Here is a 24,196-nt window from a genome sequence, read left to right on the forward strand (position 1 = left end):
CTACTCACTTGTTCACTCATTCACTGAGCCAACAGACAGATTTCAATTTCAGGGCTAGTCAAGAGAAAACAAGCTTTTCCCTTACATAACCTGAGTGCAAGAAACACTTGTTTTGTTATACATAATAAAATAAAAACACACTATTGCAACTCTTATAACTGCTTCTTGTGGCATACTTTGCCGAGAGAAAAAAAATAAAGGCCTAAGGGCTATTTGAGATAAAAATCTAACATTAAATATATCTCTTAAAAATTATCAAAATGAGTTTGGCCCCTTACTTTACACATACACACATTACATATACAAAAAAAATCATATTCACTGAAAAATAATTTACTTTGTAAATTCATTAAAATTTCCAAGAAATGACGCAAAAATCAAAAGTTGTTTCTCTCAACTCCAGCACACTTTCTGGGATGGGGTAAAAATTTTCACTTCAAATACTAATAAGTAAACTGTATTAAGCATTTTTTCCCTAATGTTTTCAAGATAGACTGTAATAGCTTTTGCTATAAGCTTGTGACACATCATTTTGTGAAGTCAAAATTGCACTTGAATTATAAACAACAAACAATTTTGAACTCTTTATAAAGGGGATTTGGAGTTTATACCAAAACAATTCTTATCAACAGAAAGATGTTTCTCAAAACAAAAACATTTACAGGCAGATTTTTTTAAGCATGTCCAAGATATTTATTCCATCTCTAAAAAATGGGTTTACTTCAGTACTGGGGTCTAAATTATGAATAAATTAATGCGAATATTTAACAGAGTAGTTAAAAAACCTTCCCACAGGAAAAAGACAAAACTTAAGTTTTATCTTTGAATATTTACCCATTTATTTTAGACTAATGATGTTAGGAAACCTAGGAATAAAGAAAAATGCTTTGAGATTAGATTTTGTAGCACACATCTAGGGTGATAAGACAATTCAATTCAGTGACTATAGGAAACTATAGGATTCGGTTTCGGGAAAGGATGAGGTGTTTGCCGATTGTAAAAAGGATGCAGCATTCTTCTGTAGTACACACACTGACCTGACACTGAAAGCATCCTGTTCTTTGTTAGGATATATACGTGAACTGATGGCCGACTAATTCATTAGCTTAGCAGGCAATGACTTGGACCACCTCATCCAGGATGACGTCATGGCTAGAGTTCACAGGAGAGAGAGAGGGAGAGAGCTCCCCATAAGGCAGAGAACTGAATATTATAAAACACTAGATTGAGTAATCCCTGTCACTCATAAAGTACCTTATTTTAGAGTTTTAAATCTTGGAGTATTGTGCCAGGTGAACCATTTCTTTACATCTGCATATGTCATCAATCTTATGACGTTCTCATCATGAATCAGTCATTATAATCACTATTTTCGCACATTATGGAAATTATTAAAAATGCTAAACAGACTGAAATAAATGGTTCCAAGTTTGGCTAAATATTATTAGCATTTTAATGTAACAAACAATAGAGATTTGATCATCAAGATTTTTATTAAGTTACAGTATATTATATCTTTTTGTTCCAATAAGGATTTTTTTTAATCTTTAGAGCAATAATTGATATAAAAACCTATCTCGCCATACTACTTCTTGAGTTTCTTTTGGGCAGCTTTCTTCTTGACCATCTGCAATCGCTTCATAGCGTTGAGCTGTGATTCCTGTGAAGTTGGGCCTTTAAGAGACGCTGAGGCACTGCTGCTGGGTTCTGACGTGGTTTTGCTTGTGGCGCTTCCACTGGGCCCCGAAGTAGCACTATTTCCATTCCCACTCAACTGCCCACTGCCTCCAGGAACTAAACTACTGGGACTGGGAAGGCCCACTTTGCTGACATTATCACAGCTAACTGAGCGACTCAGGCCAGTCTTGCCTAAGGTTAGAGGTGGAAGTGGTTTTAATGGTACAGTGGGGGAAGAGCAGTTACCAGAGCCCATTTTGGAACCGATTCCACCTTTGGATGATGTTGCCAGACTAGTCAAACCCACAGGCTTCTGGGTAGCTGATGAGGCAGCAGGTTTCCCGCTGTTGTTTTGCGCTGTTGAATTCAATTTTGCTGTTGATGGCCCAGCCGAAGATGTTTTGGCTGCAAAAGCTGCCCATCCAGTTAGGCCACTAGTTACTGAAGAGGACACGTTGTTACCAGAAGAATTTCCTGATATAACCGTGGGTGGCTTAAAAAAAAAAGAAGAGGATAAATATTACATTAGAGCCAAGTATAATCCAAACCTGTATAATATCTTTGAATGCAAACATTTAGCTGTGTATAAAAAGCGATGATGTGGCCAATCTGGACAATTCAACAAAATTAGGTTCCTATGAAGCTGGAAAAGCACATGGGAGTTTCTGTAGTCAGGGAGGACACCACACAGCTTGCAGTTGCTGAATGCCACACTGTTCCAATGACTTCAAAGAAAATACATGAAATTCTTTTGGGGAACTGCCTTTAGATACAATCACAAACCACCACAAGTATTACCTTGCCCATAACATATCCAAATGGAATCTACTTTTAATGGATAAAACTGTTTGCACCCAAGATATTCAGAAAAAAAAAAAACTAAGTCAAAGATTCAATCCATAGCTATTTCCAGTGAATGTGTTAAGGAAACATCTATATTCAAGTTCTGAAGCCACTTAAAATAACCAAGTTGCCACAAACATTTGTGATTGAACTACAAGGCAAACACAGATGTTTAAACTCTAGGGTATTACAAAGAGCTCAGATGCACTTTCTCAATGTGTGTTTCCATGGAAACTACAGCAACAGAGCCCCACTGTCACATAGACTGACAGCTGCCTCTTGGGCTGCACTGTGGCATTGTGGGGCCGTCTGCATGCTCTTAGCTCTTGTAAGGCTGGAACATTTCAGTCTCTGATCAACTTCACACACTGTCTACCTTCATATTGAGAGGGTCTCAAAGATCACCCAGAGGTGAAGTCAGACAATGAACACTCTGTGTTAAAATGGTAATATACAATATATAAAGATGGTAATATAATACTTAGACTACCTATTTATGTATTTAATAGCTTTGAACACCTATGAAAATGGTTAGCAAAACATTATTAGTTCTTACAAGATCGCCTTCAACGTTGTCTGGATAGGAGCAGTGTTTACCACTGGAAAAGTAATAAAGTAAGATGCTAGGGGCCTTTATTTGATAATAGAAGTTAAAATATTTGTCCATGTGTTCTGAAAAACCACATTTTTATAATAGCACCATATAATTATCTCATGATGACCTGATTGAGAAAAATATAACGACACACACTGCTGGGGACAGAAAAAGAAAGCAAAAGGACACAATGTGGCACATTTTAAATTTTCTGATTTGAAAGATCCATTTTTTTTCTCCTTTCGTTTCTATCAAACATGAAACCTCCTGCCAAAGGGCTATGTGACCCTTCGTCAAACCTCACCAAAGAAAAGTTATTTAAAGCAACTAAAAAGACCAACGCTCCATGAAAGATAATCAAGAAAGAAGGCCTGTGTGTTGAGCGTCTGATTTTAATGACTGCTGTGGCTTGTATTGATACATAGAGTGACAGATGGCTTAGGACACAAGTGTGCAAGACGTGAGACAGCACAGACTTGGGAACCTAATAATGTCTCACATTTCAATGCAGACAGCCGATTTCTGATACAAAGGCTCCCTTTCGACCCAATTCCTGGTGACAGCCTTCACTTTCAACATCAGTCACTCAAATCATAAAGTTTCTCATCAAACTCCTACCAGGTGACCACCCTTCAGTCAGCCAGACTGAGATTAAAGTAGACGGAGAGGAACATACTTTAACTTCTGTTCTCTTGAATGCTAGGAAGGCCGTCTCTTGTTTAAGTTTGGTGTCTGCTTTCTTCACTAACGGATCCTTGACAGCTGGAGCGACAGACACAACAGTGGGAGCTGGCTTCTGTGGTGGCTTCTGAGTTTTCTGAGCCTACGAAAATCAGAGGAAAAAAATTATATACAAAATCTTCATTAAGTAACAAAAACTAAAAATTTATTAAAGAACTACAGTTACTAAATGGTAGCAATATTTCTTAAAAAGGTATCATGGTGATACTAAAGTAGAGACTACAGAGAAACAGTTATCAACATTAAACAGTTTTACAGATCTCCATAGTTTCTGAATAGTAATGATATTATCAATCTTGCAAATTAGAGTTAAATACTCTTTTAACAAGAGAACCCTCCTGTTTTCCATAAAGGAAAATCACAAACTAAGGTACAACTCAGCTATGCAGAGCTGGTTCCAGAACCTCTGACGAATACCAAAATCTGTGGATGTTCAAGTTCCTTAGATAAACTAAAGTTCCTTAGGCATCTGGGCCCAGTGATGCCTGTCTGTAATCTCAGTGCTCAGGAAGGAGGCTGATGCAAAGACTAAAAGTTTGAGGAATCCTGGGCTATAAAACAAGTTCAAGGCCAGCCTGATTTATACATAAAGGCTTTGTCCTTAAAACTTATGGGTTGACCAGGCGAGGTGAAACATGCCTTTAATCCTAGAACGTTGGGAGCTTGAGGCCAGCCAGAAATATACATACAGAGATCTTGTTTCAAAAAACAAGCAAGCAAACAAACAAAAACAAAACGCCCCATGGGTTGGAGGCTCACTGAATAAAGAAGCCTGGTGTCCTGAGTTCAATCCCTGAAACCCATGTAAACATCAAGGGAAAAAAACCCACTTCTACAAAGTTGTTTCCCTCTCTCTCACCAAGTTGTTTCCCTCTCTCTCACCAAAAATACCCCTCCAAAAAGTTGTTCTCTCTCTCTCTCTCTCTCTCTCTCTCTCTCTCTCTCTTTCACACACACACACACACCTACACCCCAAAACAAAATACCCCTAATGATTGGGAGATACAACTCAGCTACAAAACACACTTGTCTAGTCTAGGCACGGCCCTGTGGTTCCACTAGGAGCATTAAGAGAAAAATTGCTGTATTTATAGATGACCTATTGAAGACTTCTGTAGACAGTAACTCATCTCGAGGATACAAAATACAAATGTCATGCAAACAACTGCTATATATTGAATTGCTTTAGGAATAATAGCAGGGGAAACAAGCCTGTATATGTTTTGTACTGATGCCTTCATGCCCCTACTTCACCAAAAAGTGTTTTCAGTCCAGTGTGGGTGGAGTGCATAGATGCTGAGTTCATGGAAACTGGGGGACACTCATTGATGCATCCAACCAGCACCACTCAGTATGCAGTGCACTCTCTCTATTAGTTCAGTTAACCAAAGAAGTACTTTCTTTTTAGGGTTCAGGTGTAACTTTTTAAGTTACTAAAAGGGAGTTAAGAACAACTCAGGTAGTTTACATGGTTTTAAACACTGAACGAGAAGGGAAGAATTATCATGAATAATTAATAAACCTTTGAGGTTTTTCATACTAGTGGAATTAAATCCTTGGGAATAGTGTATATGTTTCCATGTTATCTAAGGAGAATTTTATTTATTTTCCTTAAGCATTTTCAGTTTTGTTTTGACTAGTAACTGACTTTAAGACAAAGCATGTTATTAAATTTTCTTATACATTTTAATCATTTTTTAGATTCTTAGTGTTTAGTGTATAAACAATCCTAGCTATATAAGCAATATGGAACAAGGACTGAAACCGTTTTTAGTATCAAAGAGAACAAGGGTTGAAGCCCTGCTCATTACCTCTCCAGCTGTGTTACTGCAAGAGGGACATAAATGCCTAAGAGCCTCATTTCTTTCACCTGCAAATGGTGGCAGCACCATCTGTTCCAAAGGTGTGTTTATGAGGATGAATTGTGAGGATGTAAGAGTTTAGCCTAAGATCTCATAATGTTAAGTGCTGATAATAATAGTTACTATTAACTAGCATATGAAAGGATCTGGCTTCGATCCCCAGTGCCTCCATCAAAATAAAATAAAATGTAATTACCATGCTGGTTATTGTCAATTTGACACAACCTGGAGTCACCTGGGAAAGGGAACTTCTGAGAAATACCCGGATCAGAATAGCCTGTGGTGGAGTCTGGTGAATCATCTTGATGACTGACTGATAGGGCAGAGCCCACCCCTGGGCCCATCTCCAACAAGGAGGGCCTGGGTTGTATAAGAAAGTTAGTAGCACATGAACTGGAAAGGAAGCACGTAGGCAGCATTCCTTTGTGCATGGTGAAGCAGGAAAATATGACTTAAAAGGCAGACATGGGGTGAAAACAGAGAGACCGTATACATGCTTTTATGTGACATGCACCTCATACACACACACACATACACACACTACAACTTTATTTTAGAAGTAACTGAAGGCCACTGGGACATATAAATAAAGTGAAGTATCTATTCTATATGAATAAATCATCCAAGCACTGTAATGAACAGAACAGACTGAAGGGAAATAAGGAGGCCTCTCAGAAGGCTACTGAACTAGATACGTAACGAGAGAATGTAGACGAGGGTGGTGAGAGTGAAGCGAGCAGACGTGAAGGGCATGTGTCGTGAACACACCTAAGCTTAGCAAACAAAGGTGTAAATCCATACAAACAGTATATATGCGACGAACACTTGAAAGATTATTTATTCTTTTCAGTATGCGAAATGTCCTAATTTTCATTTTACAATCATATACTGACGAAGACCATGGGATGCTGGCTGAAATGTAAAGTAGGATTCTTACCATTCTCTTCATTTGTCTGGTGCACCGGGCACAGTACCACACCAGGCGAGGGTCATTCACTTCTTTGTCTGTCACTTGGGGTTTATGGCAATCCTGGTGGTAGAGGTTATGGCACTCCTGACATTCTACTAGCTGATTTCCAGATGCCACTGTCATTTGTCTAAGAAAAACATTGCATTAAATACTTCAACATACAATTTAAAGTTATTTCCACCTTGTTCTGGTAAAGTTTGTTATGTTAAAGGAAAAGAATCCCAGAAAAATAATCATTTAAATCATTAATGAGGAAGATAACATTAATTTGAAGCTTACATAAGACCTTCATTTGTGATAGTTATGCTTAGTCAATAATTATAGCATTTCAATTCAGCTTAGCTATATTTATAGCGACTTATCATTGCAATCTGTTTCTATTTCTCAGCAGGCACTAGACTCTTCCTAGAGCACTGGCAGCACTTGCCTGGTATCTCTATAAAATCCCTTGGTTAATGGCTACATGTTGTTCGTCTTCATCACTAATAAGTTGGGTACACTGGGTGTGAAGGCAACGTGTGGCTGAGAAAAGGGTATCACTGTGAGTGCAAAAATAGCAAGGACTATAGAGCGTGTTCTAGGTCAGCCTGGGCTACAGTCATAAAAACTGCCTCATAAAACTTGTTTGAAGAAAAACAACAGAAAATAAACGTTACCTAAAGATGAGAACCTACTCTAGTTATGTGTAATCTGGTGCACACAGGCTGTTTGGAATATATCAGATCAATGTATATAAATCTGAATGGAATGTAGTAGCAGGTGCATCAAAAAAGGATCCATCGCAAAAGTACAAGAAAGCAATCACCACAGGCTTAGTGTATTTTAAGAAGTGTCCTGACAAAAGATAACACGGCCACTATGTTTCTCCCTGTTAGTACTTTCACAAATTCATTTACAGGATGCTAATTTTCATAGCAGATTAGGTGGGAAAGAGTCAATATATATGGAAACAAATGATTTTACTCAGAAGCACATCAACTTATTTTCTGTAAGCTCACAAAAGCTTATATTTTCTTAGTTCCAATTTACTAGAAGTTAACATTTTTAATAGAACAGCCACAAAAAGAATCTTGTTTACTGCTATGTAATAAAAGCAATAAGTTGAACATTAGTTCTTGACATGAATGTGAGACAGGGTTTCTCTGTAGCTTTGGAGCTCTTGTAGACCAGGCTGGCCTCGAACTCACAGAGATCCGCCTGCCTCTGCCTCCCGAGTGCTGGGATTAAAGGCGTGCGTCACCACTGTCTGGCAAAAATGTAGTTATTTCTGCAAAAACCAATCCAAACCAATGTATCTTCTACTAAGCAGAAAATAATTCTAATAGAAGATAGTTGATCTTCTCTTAAATTATCTGCTTCTGTAATTATGCATTCAAGATTAAAATGTAATTCAGGACAACATACATTCATTTCTACTGTTCTCAGGGAATGATGTAAGGGTGTTTAAAGAAACGACAGGTGCCAGTTTGTTTTTTAAGTGTCATCAGCAATTCAGAAAGAAAGAAAAGGCAACAAAGATGGTTTCAAAAGAAAGATGGAGCTGAGGTTCCTGGCCAATTGTCCCTCACTTAAAAGGATGCATAGTCACTTCCTCTAGAATGTAAGAATGCAGACAAGGTTACTACAACATAACAGGCTGAAGAAGCTGTGGTCTGACAAATTTGAGTGTATTAAAGTGCTCTGGTCTACTTACCTGTTCTTCGTCCCGAACAATAAAAACAAAGCAGAAAAGTTCTAACAAATTCTATGATTTGGGGAGCTGGGAGGGCAGAATAAACAGAGTAGGAGGATATTGTTTGCCTTTTCTAAGAAAATACGACATCCTGGGCTGGGTATAACTTACCTACAAACAACACAGGCCAAGCCCATCTCCATCGCAAAATCATCAGCACTAGTCTCCTCGAAGCTGGAGAGGTCAGCCATAGCTAAATCCTTGCTGGTTTGGACAGTAATGGGAGAAGATCGGGTCTCTGGTTTCTCCAATCTAGGTTTCTTAGGAACATCAACTCCTTCAGTGACATCTTTCATCTATAAAAAGAACCCGATAAACTTAGACAACAATGTGGAGACTAAAGAGACTTACATAGATCTAATCTACATGGGAAGTTGAAAAAGACAAGATCTCCTGAGTAAATTGGGAGCATGGGGACCTTGGGGGATTGCTGAAGGGGGGAGGGAGAGGCAGGGAGGGGAGCAGAGAAAGATGTAGAGCTTAATAAACACCAAGGATAGCCTTTGCTGGAGAGGCTGTGGAGGAAGGGGTACCCTCATCCATTGCTGGTGGGAATGCAATCTTGTGCAACCACTGTGGAAGTCAGTGTTTCGGTTTCTCAGGAAATTCGGGATCAACCTACCCCTGGACCCAGCAATACCACTCTTGGGAATTTACCCAAGAGATGCTTTATCACATGACAAAAGCATTTGTTCAACTATGTTCATAGCAGTATTATTTGTAATAGCCAGAACCTGGAAACAACCTAGATGCCCTTCAATGGAAGAATGGATGAAGAAAGTATGGAATATATACACACTAGAGTACTACACTGCGGTAAAAAACAATGACTTCTCGAATTTTGCATGCAAATGGATGGAAATAGAAAACACTATCCTGAGTGAGGTATCCCAGACCCAAAAAGATGAACATGGGATGTACTCACTCATAATTGGTTTCTAGCCATAAATAGGGATCACGGAGTCTACAATAGGTGAACCTAAAGAAGCTAAGAAAGAAGGTGAACCCAAGGAAAAACATATAGTTATCCTCTTGGATAAGGGAAGTAGACAAAATTGCCGGGGAGAAAATTGGGATCTTGGGGGTGGGGTGGGATGGGGGTAAGGGGAGATGGGAGAGAAAAGGTAGAATGGAAGGAGGGGGGACTTGGGGAAACAGGAGGATCCGGATAAAGGAAGGTTGGATAGGGGAGCACGGAACCACAATTCTTAGTTAAGGGACCCACTTTAGGGTGGGCAGGAGACTTGACCCTAGAGGGGCTCCCAGGTGCCCAAGCTGAGGTCCCCAGTTTGTTCCTTGGGCAGCTGAGGATAGGGAACCTGAAATGACCCTATCCTTGAGCAATACTGACGAATATCTTGCATATCATCCTAGAACCTTCATCTGGTGATGGATGGACATAGAGACAGAGACCCACACTGGAGCACTGAATTGAGCTCCCAAGGTCCCAATGAGGAGCAGAAGGAGGGAGAACATGAGCAAAGAAGTCGGGACCACAAGGGGGGCACCCACCCACTGAGACAGTGGAGCTGATCTACTAGGAGCTCACCAAGGCCAGCTGGACTGTTACCGAAAAAGCATGGGATAAAATTGGACTCTCTGAACATGGCAAACAATGAGGGCTGATGAGACACCAAGGACAATGGCACAAGGTTTTGATCCTACTTAATGTGCTGGCTTTGTGGGAGCCTAGCCAGTTTGGATGTTCACCTTCCTAGATATGGACGGAGGGGGGAGGATCTAGGACTTACCACAGGGCAGGGAACCCTGGCTGCTCTTTGGACTGAAGAGGGAGGGGGAGAGGAGTGGGGTGAAGGGGAGAGGGGTGGGAGGAGGGGGAGAAGAGTGGGAAGAGGGGGAGGGAAATGGGAGGCTGGGAGAAGGTGGAAATTTGTTTTTTTTTTATTCTCTTTTTATCAATAAAAAAAGTAAAAAAAAAGTTCTAATAAAACCCTAAGAAACTCAAAAAAAATAAATAAATAAATATCCAAAAAAAGAAGAAGAAGAAGAACCCAATGATGAATGATCCTGAAAGTCACATGGCATAAGCTCTAAGTCACAGAGAGGAAAGATGGGCAATATATGACAAAGTCCATCTTATAAACATTTTCACACAGACAGGAGAGCTACACACTTAGATTAGTTGAAAAAACTATAATTTGAGTTGGAGTTGTGGGAGGAGTAGAAGAGAAAAAGGGGGGTAGAAATGATGTAAATACAGTATTCATATAAGAAATTCTCAAAAAAAATTGAAAGAATTATGATTACTTTATAATTAGCATGCTAAAAGAAACTAGCTAGATATAAATAAATCAGAATAGTCTAATAAATATCTACATTCTGCTTTGTATTATACATACTAGAGAACTCTGGAAATTCAATGGATATACTACCTTTTCTCTTTCATTCAAGATGTTTGGACTTGCAGAAAACAGTACTACTAAGATTGCTATGTAAAACAACAACGGCAACAACAAAATAGCCAAAAACTTAAGGGTTGGAATATGTCTCACTGAATAAGCTTTCTGAGCAAGCATTAGGGACCAGAGTCTGGCCCTTGAACCCACGTAAGAGCAGGCACGGAGGTAGACTGCAACCCCAGCACTTGATCAGCTTACTCCATTAGCTGGAAGTAGTGAGCTCCAGGGTCAGCAAGACACCCTGCCTTAGTAAATAAAGTAGAGTCATTGAGTGGACATCCAGAGTTGACTTTGGGCATCTACACACACATGTACACATGCATACACATATTCATACACAAGAACACACATAGAAATAGGAACATACACTATACATATACGTGTGCAAAAAACCACTTAAGAGCAATATTCAAACTGTATTGAAAAGGTGTATAATGAGCTGTCTTCCTTTCCACACTAAATGCATTGCCATATATGCTTCAAAGCTAGTCACAAAAATTAAATTCTGAAAATGCATAGATAATTTAGAAATCCTGAGGTTTATTGGTAAAGGTATGAATTTAGTAAGATAATTTTGGATAGTAATTTGGCTATTTATAGTAATGATGAATATATAAGTACCCACATCCACTTACAGCTTACAAAAATTATTAACACGGTCACAGAAATGACCATTCATCTCTGTGATTAAGAAGCTCACTGAAGTTGTATTATAACAAAGAAAAAGGAGAACTCTCCTAAATTTCCTAACTGATAAATTTCTTTATTCACAGAAAGAATGCTAATGGCAGCTAGAAAAACAAATACCTAGACGTACACATATATTTCAAAAACCACACTGGCCACAGAGATGGCTCTGGGTAAATGTGCTCACTACCAAACTTGTGACCTGAGTTTGCTTTCCAAGACACACTCGTGGGAAAGCCAGAACTGACTCCCTCACACACGCCTCACACTCCTGCAAATAAATGAATGTAATAAAAACTTTAAAAAACGAAGCATCACTAAGTGAAGAAAAAGTAACTCAATGACAACACAAACAGTGTAATAGCATCTGTGCAAGAATAAAAGCACTGTTCACGCATATCTATTATTTAGGAATAGGATGACAATATATGGGACAATGTGCCCCACCTGAGGGCAAGGGCTACTGAACATAGTTTTACGCATTTTTTGTTAGCTGCTAACTTTAATGACCATTTACAAAATTACCCAAAATATACAATCAAGAAATACCGGTAGCCTTCTCGAGATGCTTGCCATCAAGTCACAGAGTTCAAGGCTCATCACACCGATTCTGTCAGTTTTACTTCTAACAACTACTGTTGCCAGAGTTACGATTAAAGTCTGCATTATTTTCCCGAGGTATAAAGGCTGGACGACAGCCATCTCAAGTAAATGTTCCTAGATTTTACTCATTTTTTTTTAAGTTCAACCTCTCCAGCTAGCAAACCATATTTACAGAGTGATCATCATGTAACTATACCCGCTGCTACAAAATGTAGACACCAGCGTTCTTTCTGCCTACGGAAATGGTTTGCCCTTTCATGAGCCAAGCCAAAACCAATCCTTACTTTATCAGCAGGTCTCTTCTCAGCGTCTTTCTTTATCTTTTCAGTTGTGAGGGTTTTGCCATTACTACTGCCGGAAGGGAGACTGGATGATGTTTTGGGCTCTTGTTTGATAGAAATAGATTTTGTGCTTGAAATTTTGGGTGGTTCCACATCCTAAAGGGTAAAATAAAAAATAAGAGACCCTCATTTTATTCACAACAGAAGGGCTGGGGTTATTGTTTGGTGGTAGTGCACCTGCATAGCATGAACAAGGTCCTAGGTTCAATTCCCAGTGCTAAAAGAAAAACAAACACAAAAAGTAATCATCTAAACAATTTTCAGTTAAAAATTAACTGCCACATCATAGTCAATGAAAAATTCTTCTCTACCATGGCCTTACTAAAAACTAACGGATGCACAGCCAGCACCTATCTGTTGTTTTGACATGTGCATGTGTGTTCATGAGCTAACTACTGCAGCCACACGCCATTATCCCCAGACCCTCCTGTGGGTCTCTGGAGAACGCTCCGAGCAGTAAACCTGGGTTGTCGGCATAACTTGCGCTTCAGATTCTGACTACACTCAAGCTAGTCATACAGTTTGTCTCCCCTCTTAGCTGGGCAGCTGTGTTCCCCATACCCTGACTTGAGGTTTCAGAACTAGAACAGTAGAAGGCTTCTTGCAGAGAGCCCATATGTGCTAGGTGGAAACTACTCAGGCTAATTTACTTATTTTTCAGCAATTTCTACAATTCTGCAAGATATGTTCTTAGTCTCCTCATTTTGCCAAGCTTGGGTGAAATAAATTTATTAGGCAACTCAGTTCCCTTATTGTAAAGTGAGGAACATAGGCGATACTACTTTTCAAGGAATCATTATTAGAACAAAAGTTCACAAACCACTTAGAAAAGGGCCTACTTAAAGACACCGTAAAGTTTCAAGGTACGTAAACGGATATCAAACAACTACAAGAGGCAAATTGAATTTTGTCACATAGAGCTGCCATCGATAATGGCGCCACATGGTTTTAACATCTATTACCTTTATCTTTACCCTTATTATCCTGTCTATATTTATTTCACTTTGTTGAAAAATCCCTGTGTTATTTATATTTTTATCCTTAAAACATTAGAGAATGATTAGAAATAAGTTTGGACACCATTAACACATTAAAAAATAATGATAAAGAACTGGAGACTAAATTGCAAACAAGTGGTTTTTTACATACCAATGAGCATACCTTGCAGACTAGTGGTTCTCAGCCTTCCTAATGCTTTAATACAGCCCAGCACGTTGCAGTGACCCCCAACCATAAAATTACTCTCACTGCTACTTCTTAACTACAATTTTGCTGCTGTTAAGAACAGTAATGTAAATATCTGTGATCCCCGATGGTCTTAGGCAACCCCTCTGAAAGGATCAGTCACTCTCAAAGGGGTTGCAACTCTCAGGTAAAGAAGGACCGCTCTAGTCCAAACTAACAATTCTGTGTGGCTCTTTGAAAGCTTGAGGAAAGAAAACAAGATTAAGATAATAATTTCTTTTTTTTTTTTTTTTGGTTTTTCGAGACAGGGTTTCTCTATGGTTTTGGAGCCTGTCCTGGAACTAGCTCTTGTAGACCAGGCTGGTCTCAAACTCACAGAGATCCGCCTGCCTCTGCCTCCCGAGTGCTGGGATTAAAGGCGTGCGCCACCATCGCCCGGCTAAGATAATAATTTCTTTGTGACTAAAAAGCAATTTCTATGGCAGAAAGTCTTTCAAGAGAATATACACGCTATCACTGGACCACTATTTGTATCTCAACTCTTTCCAAGATTTGTATTCGGGTAGATACCTTTTGAGTTGGACGATAACTTGAATCAATGCCCCGAGCCAAAGACTCATCAAGCAGCGCTTTCAGTTTTTCAGCAGAATCTTTACTCTTGGAGTGTAAGAAACCTAGTGCTTTCAGAAAAATGGGATCGAGTTCCAAGTTCACAGTAGCAGCCATTGCAAACACCTGAAGAAAAAGAGGAGTAATTTAGATAGTGCACAATTATATATCCTTACTTTTACCTATTTTGTTTTCTTGCTTTTAATATTTTAAAACAACTGAAAGGTTATTAGAGACAAAGTAATGGCTAACATTATCTGGTTTCCCTCTCCCCTCTGGAACAACGGATGTTACCAGCTTCAATGTATCTACACTCACCACCAACATATATTTGAGACATAGTATGCTCCAGCTGGAGAATTTGAGACAGTCTCCCTATATGCTCCAGCTGGACAATCTGTGATCCTCCTACCTCCACCTCCTCACGGTTGAGTTTGGAGGCCTGTGCCACCACACCTGACAATGGCAAAAGCTTTTCGTTTTTTATTTATTTGGTTTTTTGAGACAGAGTTTCTCTGTGTAACAGTTCTAGCTGTCCTGGAACTAGCTCTGTAGTCCAGGCTGGCCTCAATCTCACAGATATCTGCCTGCCTCTGCCCCTCTCCCCACCCCTCACCCCCCACCCCCCGCTGAGTGCTGGGATTAAAGGAGTGCACCACCACTGCCCGGCATGGCAGTTTTAATACAGACAGATCTTTAATCACAGAGCATCCTCCTGGTTATCTCTAACAATATATCTATAACTTATGGCACACAAACTTCTCTGCTTTCAGGTCAAGTTGACTGCACATCAAAATGTAGCTTTTCAAGTCTTATTATTACCACAAAAGTTGAGATTTGGTGTTCATGGACGAGACAAGGATGTCACAGGAAGACAATGGCTAACGGGTCCATGATAGAAGTCACTGCTGTACCTTTTAAAACTGTTTCTTGTTTTGTTTCTATGCGGTTTTTCATTCTCCTCAGTCCTCTGCTATTTTTAATATCTCAGAAAGCATATTAGTGGCAATCTTATTATATGACATTTAGATGGTGGGATCTCTTGCATTAAGCTACTTCTCAAAAGCAGGTCTCTGAGCGCTGATCCTTACTACTGCATGCATCCCTCAGGTTTGTAAATGCTTGCTGTCCTAAGTAGCTTAAACAACAAGTAGCTGAGGCCACACATCAAAGGTCTGCAAAATTCTCAACAGTCAAGTTTTGTTTTCAGTTAATACCAATGTTATCAAGTGGCTCTACTTCTGGCTGTCATTTTCTCCAAACACCTTTCAGGCAAGGAATTATTAAAATAAAAATGTACTCTTGGTGTCCAATCCTTTGATCAATATACTAAGGTTTTAAATCCTCTTCTATCCTTAGGTTTAATGGCATAGTAATACAACACAGGTACAAGGCTACAGTTAAAGATCTATCGGCAATTCCACAGTAATCTCCCATGTTCAGGGGCTTGGAATACCATTAAAATTTGCTGTAGGTTGAATTTTGGCATATGAAAGCACCGGTTGGAAATAGATTTCATTTATTTCTTCTCCTATTTTTCTCTTCATACCTTGTCAAGTTTGACAGGGCACAAAGAGATGGACACACACATGCATGCACACACACACGCACGCACACACACACCAGGCTCTTTATAAGTTCCTAAAAATCTATTATCTATTTGATAACCAAAAATAAGTGCTAATTCTATGCTCAACTAAAATATCATCTGTCTGAATGACCTCGGTAATAGAGTTTGAAGGCTAGTACCAGGATGAAAAAGTAACCAGACCTCAAATAGTCATATTAGTAAGAATTTAACAAAATAGAATAGGCTCTGTTGCTGCTTTAAATTATATTACAGGTATCATATCCCAAGAATGACAGGTTCAGGGGCATTATTTTAAATACGAGGCTGAGCATCGTATTCATTAATACTGCGGAAAATAATGTAAAAATTTTCCATGATTAAAGAAGTAAACCCATTGTTCCAGATTTTACAAGATAAACACAGTCTAGTCTTTCTATGACCTAATTTCTATAACTTCAAGCATACTAGTTTATTTAACCCAGGATAGTCTGTTTTATAGGATACTGGGCAAAGAGCTGATACCTAGAGAAATCCTTATATGAGAGAAGAACTACTTTCTTTTCTGAAAAATGGAAGCAAAGTATTGCTATGTATGTCTGTTCTCACAAATGAAATGCCTATAGATTAGGTGACCTATGGTGTAAGATTACAGAAACTGTCAATATCAATATTCTAATGGAAACCTTGTAGTCAGTTCCTTTTATAACAGACCTGGCATGCTCTGCACCCCTGCCATAAATCATTGATGTATCTTTCAAACTCAGTGGTGCACATAATGGAATGCGGGGTGTGTTCGTGCAGGTATGCTCAATTTTTAAGATCATGGAATAAGAAAGATTTGGAGTTCACTGCTCTAATCTAGCAACTTCCAATTCCTCTTTTCCTTTTCTCATGGCTTATTTAAAGTACAAATCATTCTGCAAATCCATCCAAGGTTTTCACTCAGCCTAGCCCTTTGCCCTTCCCAAGCTAACTTTATTATCAGCCCCCACTCATTAATAATACATCTCCCTATATTTCCACTTTTTCCTCAAGCACTTTGTCTTTACTATTCTCACTAATGACATCATCTTGTTAGAGCCTCCTACCAGGCAGTGGTCATTAACTTGTCCCTTCGGAAAGACTACAAAGGTATTTATAGGGAGCCTCTTCCGCATTGCTGATTTTAGAAAAACAAATCCATGACCCCATTTGTCAACCTCTCACTTGCATTTCTCCTCTTAAGTGTAGACATGAGCGCACACTCTTCCTTCTCTCTCCCCAGCACTACCTTTAACACACATTTTGATCTTATAAAACATTTAGCAAACAACTTTATTTAGCTCTTTAATGGCAAGAGCTTCACCCCCAGCCAGTGAACTGTAAGGTCTTCCACAGCTACTCTCTTTGACTACAATCTTAGTTAATTCCCTCCCCTCCTTTCTTCATTCCCATGTCACATTCTCTGAGTTTACAGTGGCTCCATTTGTCCCCTGTGCTGCTTCTTCACTGACACTCTCTTGTTCCAACTTCTTTCTCAAACCAAACAGAAGCAGTCGGTGGCATAAAATAAGTTATGTGCATGTAAATGCAGAACAGGAAGGAAGATGAAAGAATACGTTAGGTGTGAGTTTATTTTAAAATCCTAAGTGTTGTTTAAAACAAAGAAATGTAAGAAAATTAATATTTATTACTTCAAAACTATCAATGACCTAGTGAAGTGGTAGTGATGATGTTGGTGCGAGTGAATGATTAGGTCACACTAGCAATTTTCTGTCGCAAATATAAGTCACACTAGACTTCCATTGCTGTTCAATGGTCTTCTCTCACCCCCATCTCTTACCTTCGCTCATGGGGAGCATGCTATTTCTTTCCTGTTCAGCTTCTACTCTAGTACAAGGCTTTCACTGACTCCCTTCTATTACTATTGATTAGTGTTGCAATCCATACAACAGGGCCTTCTACCCATAATCTATGAAGATAACCTTACCACGGTTAATTTAGTCATACAGAAATCTAAAGTATACTATTTTCTCTTCTACACATTTCTCAGTTCTTTGTAGATTTCTCCTGCATGGGTTAAAGAGGAGATACTCAGGGCTATTCTGGGTGTCTTTTGAGTGCACGACACCCTCTTTCGAATCTGTCTTTGAGATCAACAGCACAGCTACACAGGCATGCTCTGCAAACATGTTAGAAGTGCAAACTCTTGGCTTCCACTTCCTAACTCACAGAAGAAAAAACTCCAGGATGAAGCCTGCTAATCTGCATCAAACCTCCTGGGCAACCCAATTTATTTTGCAATTTGAGAACTGCTGTTCCAGAAAATCTGCTTTTTGCCAGAGATCATAAACTTCTCTTTCAAGTCCATGGTTCTCTAGGTCCACCTCTTTCCACAGAGTTAACAGCAAGGTTAGCCTGGCTGTCTTCCTGAGGCATCCTGCTGAGCATGACCCAGCGGAGTCACCTCCACCTTTATTTCTAGCCAGTTTGAAGTGTAGCTTTCCCTTTAGAAGTTACCTTCTGTCTCTGGCTACTATCACTTGATGGGAGTCATATCTGCTTTTGGTTTTTGTTTACTTGTTTTCTTTGTTCACTTTTGTTTTGAAACAAGGTTGCTCTGTATAGCAGTCCTGGTTATCCTAGAACTAGTTCTGTAGACCAGCCTGGCCTCTGTCTCACAGAGATCAGCCTGCCCCTGCTTCCTGAGTGCTGGGATTAAGAGAGTGCACCACCACTGCCCAGCAACACAGCAACATTCCTTATTTTAAGACCAAGTAAATACAGTAAAGGTACCTTGTATTTTATAAAATTTTCTTTGCATTGTTATATTTAACTTTTAATTTTTTTCTCTTTCTATCCTTTCCTTGGCTCATCTCACTCCTGTTCTTCCTATTATTGCTCCAACTATCTGACCTTGCTTCCCTGCTTTTGATTTGCTACCAATTTGTTCTTCAGCAATTATACACATTTTGTTGTCAACTAATATCTCTAGGCAGATGATTCCATATGTTATTTTTTCTGATTTTCTTAAGCCTGGATCCCTTGTTTCCCTCATTTCTGTGTTCTTCTTTAAACAATGGCTAGACTATCATTTGGTTAACTCATCAGAGCAAAGTGTAGTGTTCTCTTTAACTCTACACAATTCTAATCACTTCAGCCAACAACATTAAGGAAATTCAACTGTCTTTTCCTCCCAAGAAAACCAAACCTCAAAAAGCAAAACAATCATCTGTCTTATGAGAAGGAGTATGTAAGGGTTCTGATCTGAACCCTTCCCTTTCATTCATCTGCCTTTAACTCCTCAATCTCAGTAGCATGTAGCTTCTTATGCAGGTGTGTTCATGTTTGTAGGTGGGGGCAGTGGTGGGGGATGCGGTTATTTCCCCCTAGCAATTAGAATTTAACAGGTGCTTTTAAATATTTATTGCATGAACTAGATTTCTGCTAACACGTCATTTTTCAAGGTTCTGTGATGGTCCCAAATAAAATTAAACATCCCTAGCAAAATCTATGCTTTCCTTTGGGTCTCTTTCATCCTGCCTGTTAGTTTCAAAGTTCAAAGTTGATCACTTGCTAGTGCATGAGATAAAAAAAACTGACTATTCATGAGGATGCAATACTAGGATTACCATCTCATTACAACACTGAAAACCCATCCCTTCCTGTCTCTGCAAGATTTTGCAATTCTTTCCAATAAACTTTTTTTTTTTAAGATGCTGCCCTTTTTCATCCTTCCCTTGAGTACCTGGCCCTAAGATACATCTGGAAACTTACAGCAGGAGATTAAAAACCCCAATTCCAAAACAAACCAAGTGCTAAAGAATCTGTAAAGAGACAGAAGACACTTAGAAATGAGACTCCTTTGAAGGAATCCAAACAGAGGGGCGGCCTCGTATAAGGAAGAGTTCTTGACAAGGGAACCAGAAAATGAGAAGTAAACCGGGAGTTGCAGAGAGGTCTCCGGAACCCTTAGACAAAGGTTTGAGAGTTCCACGGACCCAGTCCCCAGGGGCCGCGTCCTCAGTGCACAGCACTCTGAGAGCACAGTCCTTCCAATAGGGGGAGCGGTTAGGCTGCCGCACGCAACTGCCCGCAAATTATGAGGTTTACCCCCCCAGCAGGGAGGAGCCCACACCCGACGGAGCTCCGCTGCGGGCGCCCCTCGCGGGCTCTCGAGCGTCCCCGCGGCGCCAGGACGCGGGGGGAACCCTCGTCACAACTCACCGCTCCGCCCCGCCACTCTGTCCGTGCTCGGCAGCTCTTTTCGAACCCGTCCCCGCCCTAACCGGCATCCGCAGCGAGAAACAAAGGTTCCCGCAACTCGGTCGGGAGGGAACGTTTCCTGGGGAGACAGCAGGAAGTGACGCGCCACCTCTTCCGGTCCGCCGGGTTATGAATGGCGGTGGGCGGGGGGCTTTCCAGACACATTTGCTTCTTGGTTATTTCTAGTTTTCCCCACCCCTCGGGCCCTCACTGGAGGCGAGTGCTCCTCAGGCCGCGGCTTCCAGAAGGAGCCTCGGGATCCCGGCTCGAGCTGGGCGGGAAGGCGCGGCGGCCCGCGTCGCCCATACGCTCTCGCGCCCTCCCTGCCTGGCCGCGCCTCTGCGACCAGGTAAAGAGGGCGCTCCGGCTGCGCGGCCCCTCCAGGCCCCGAGGACCGCGCTGTCCCTCAGGGGTCGGCGGGGCTGGGGGCGAGGTGGGACCCGGGAAAGTCTCCCCAGCCCCGCAGGTGCCGCAGACTGGTAGCGTAGGTGCTGGTGGAGGGCCTCGCGCCGCGCCCCCGAGTGACGCGTGGGCCACTCTGCTGCCAGCCTGTCAACCTCCGGTCATCCTGCGTGGGTAAAGGAACAGGGCAGCTTCGCGGTGTAGGGGTTTGGGTGGTCGTTTGCAGTTAGGTGCAGGGAAAAGACCCCTTGGAGCACACTTTAACTTTTCCCAAAGAGAAGACTTCCGTTGCAGCCTTTCCTGATTGGTCGCTGTAGTGGATACTGTTTCACAGTTACGCCAACGGATTTGCTGCATCTGGGGACGTTGACTTATACTATCCCCATCAAAGCAAGCGTTTCTCTTCAATTATTAACTTGAGCAGAAAATATGAGATGAGCTTGCATGAAAATTGCTTTGGCTTAAATAATGAATACTCAAACACATACCGCCCCAACTTTGCTTGGTTGAATTATATGGCCCCCTTCTCTCCCCCCACCCCCGTTAGGTCCACCGCAAGATTCCTTGTCACAAATCCTTAAGGTCAAAATGAAAGAAAGAGACTAATGTATCTTTTACCAAATTATTGCTAAAGAATGTGGCGTTTGTCAAGTTATCTTGTGCTTTTCTACAAAAAGGGTGTTTAGAGGAAAGAATACAGAAACTAGCAACAACTGTGATGATTTTAAACATGTAAATATGGTCACTGAAATGCCACGAGAATAAACTGTTATAACAACTGATTTGTTGTCATATTTACTAGACCAAACATTAAGCTATATGAGGGATTTTGCTTTGTGGGAGCATACACTACGAAAGTGATTGCCTTCAGTATTCTTCATTACTTGAAATTGTATTTTATTTGCACCTGAAGGCTTCATTTTAAGAGGCCTAACTTCAAACATAAGATTTGAGGTTTGAACATTGTTTTATGTCATTAAAAACAAAAGAAAAAAACCTTTAGTAAGGGACCGTGGAGAGATGGTCTTTCAAGGGAGGGGAGAAAGGATGTAGTGGTGTACAGAAGGAGGGGAAAAGTGGAAAGGATACTTCTATACATTTGTTACTTTAAACAAAGCCAAAAGGAGCTTTGTGGTTGTGGCCCTATGAAGTGTGGTTTTAATCCTATTATTCCTTCTAGCTTTTGTTTCTGCAGGACACAATTTGAAATGAGCACAAACAACAATAAGCCAGCTGGTCCTACTAATAGCAATAATTGGGCAGACATTAGCACATCTGGGACTAACCAGGTGACAGTGTAGTTTTCACAGTTACCTGGTATGCGTTGCTTTCATCCTTAAATTTAAAATGATTTACTGAATTCTGCTATGGTCACTTCTTGGGTTGCAGGAGTTTAAGCTTTGTATCCTAAAATAAGTATTGTTTGCTGAGATAATTCAGTATTTTTATTTTCAGGCTTGCCGATGTTGTCAACATGTTTACACTTCATGCTGTCAATCTGTGTTAACCACAGGTCAGATTTAGCTGCAAGCTTTATTTATGACTTCATAGCAACGGACACCTCTTTGAATCTCCAGAGAGATAATATGCTTCTTCCGTAACTGAGATTTCAGTAAGCATTTCACTTCCAAACATTTCTTATTTTATAAAAATTTCTTGCCCTGCTAAGAAAATTGCTAATTTTAATCATGAGCTAATTGCCTCTGAACTATCATCCTACATGATGTAATGAACTCTAAACGCTTCATCTCTTTTTCTTTTTTCTGTTTTTTGATTTTTAGTTAGAGGTGGTTGGCTGTTTATCTGTGAAGGGGCATTTTTTAAAAAATCTGTATTGTAATAGAGTGCTGTGGGGCTTGTAACAAATAGTGCTGCTTTGTGGGAAGACTGAAACATAAGTTCTTCAGTCAGTGTATTGAACATTCTCTGGTGGAGAAACATTGAACAGGTATCAACATTTCAGTATTTGAGAGAAATATGTAAATGTTCATACTTAACTTTGTCAAGCTTTATTCTGTCTAATGCAGTCTCCTAATATGTATATCAACTTAAGAATTTTCCATTTCTATTCCACCATTTTATGACACCTTGGGTCTAATCCTTAGTGCCAAATTTTCAATGTTTATGGAAAAACACTTTTCAGTTCAACACAGTCCACACATTTCCTGGGAAGAAATTTGAAAATGAAAAGCATCAGTTGAATTTTTTTCATTAAAATTTATGCATTTCAGTAGTGTCACTAGGTAAAGAGTTTGTGACTAAATTATTAATAAGTAGTAGGAGCTGAGGTGTGACTCGGTGGCAGAGTGCTTACCTACCACGTGTGAGGCCCCAGGTTTGATCTGTAGCTGGGCCTAAAGCAAAATAAAGTAGCTAGAATTTACTTAGGGGCTTCCCGTGTGACCATTGTCTGTTACCATAGCAACAGTGTAAGGAAGATGTTGCTACGTCCCTCATTTCATAACTGAGATGAAGGAAAAGTGTATAGCTCCTGAGAGTCAGAGCCAGTGTTTAATCCCAGTTTATTTGTTTAAGAGTCCTGGGATTGACTACATAGACCAGACTGGCCTTGAACTCATAGAGATCTTTCTGCCTCTGCCTCCTGAGTGCTGGGATTAAAGGTATGAGCCACCATACCTAGCTAATACTTTTAATGAAGAAAATACACAAGACGCTAATGTCTTGCTGTGTAACATGATTTTTGGTCTGTCATACAGAGTGTAATTTATTATGTAATATTGAGTTGCCAAAGATCTTGACTTGAATTTTGAACACAAAACATTCCAGTTGATTCTTAAAATTCTGACTGATGAAGAAGTATGTTTATTTTTAATGTTTTTTTTTAAAGATTTATTTATTTATTATGTATACAACATTCTGCCTCTATGTATGCCCGCACGCCAGAGGAGGGCGCCAGATCTCAGTACAGATGGTTGTGAGCCACCATGTGGTTGCTGGGAATTGAACTCAGGACCTCCGGAAGAGCAGTCAGTGCTCTTAACCTCTGAGCCATCTCTCCAGCCCTTTTTAATGTTTTTTTTCTTCATTTTCTCTTTCCCCTTTTCCTCACTCCCTGATTCCTTAGACCTTTACACACGAACATAAAATGGGGTGAGGTCTTAAAAAATTTGAAACTTTTTTTTTTGGTAAGATATGATTTTCTCTACATGATCCCGACTATCTTGGGTCTCACTATGTAGACCAGGCTGGCCTTGAACTCACAGAGGTCTGCTGCCTCTGTCTTAAAGGCATGCTCTACCAATTTTAGCAGTATATTAAATATTTTGTCAATGCTAAGATATATTAAAATGCAAAATGTCTAAGTCTATTATCTATGATTTAATACAACCATTTTTAAACATATCCTTGAAGATATTTCTAAGTGATGAATTATTTATTCCTCGTGCAAATTCCCAATCGTGTTGACGTAAGAGATAGATGCATATTCTGTAGGATATGTTCAGCTCCTGAAGTTTGTTTCTGTCTACGGTCACTTCCTTTCAGTGACTACAGTATGGCATATGCTAGGATTGAGAAAGCAAATGACAGGTCTGTGCTTGACAGAAATCTAATAAGGGGCAATGCAAGCGGTGCTCTAGACACCTTGGGGACCCTGAAATTGACTCTTGAGGGTCTGTCTTAAAATTCATCATGTAGCTAGGGAGTTATCAAAGGAGAAAAAGAAGGGAAAGGGAATTTCTTTGATATTTATAA

General features: G+C 40.1%; 2 protein-coding genes across 4 annotated transcripts in view; one reads left to right on the forward strand and one right to left on the reverse strand.

Moving 5' to 3' along the window:
• Window positions 1-317: 317 nt before the first annotated feature.
• On the reverse strand, window positions 318-20,160 carry Ints12 (integrator complex subunit 12). Its single transcript, XM_075981309.1, has 7 exons — window positions 20,042-20,160; window positions 14,227-14,391; window positions 12,415-12,567; window positions 8,532-8,716; window positions 6,656-6,815; window positions 3,792-3,938; window positions 318-2,170 (listed from the first exon to the last, which is right to left on the reverse strand). The coding sequence occupies exons 2-7, from the start codon at window positions 14,380-14,382 to the stop codon at window positions 1,586-1,588; spliced, it is 1,386 nt and encodes a 461-aa protein (XP_075837424.1). The 5' UTR covers window positions 14,383-14,391; window positions 20,042-20,160; the 3' UTR covers window positions 318-1,585.
• A 9-nt stretch (window positions 20,161-20,169) lies between these two features.
• The window catches only part of Gstcd (glutathione S-transferase C-terminal domain containing), an 83,533-nt gene continuing 79,506 nt past the window's right edge, over window positions 20,170-24,196 (forward strand). Inside the window, exons 1-2 of one of the 3 annotated variants that reach the window (XM_075981302.1) lie at window positions 20,170-20,429; window positions 21,938-22,094. The gene's annotated coding sequence lies outside the window, so the exon portion shown is untranslated. The remainder of the gene's footprint in view (window positions 20,430-21,937; window positions 22,095-24,196) is intronic. The other 2 variants (XM_075981303.1, XM_075981304.1) reach the window with 2 other exon arrangements.

Source organism: Microtus pennsylvanicus, chromosome 7 (genome assembly GCF_037038515.1).
Source record: "Microtus pennsylvanicus isolate mMicPen1 chromosome 7, mMicPen1.hap1, whole genome shotgun sequence".
Classification (NCBI taxonomy): Eukaryota; Metazoa; Chordata; class Mammalia; order Rodentia; family Cricetidae; genus Microtus; species Microtus pennsylvanicus.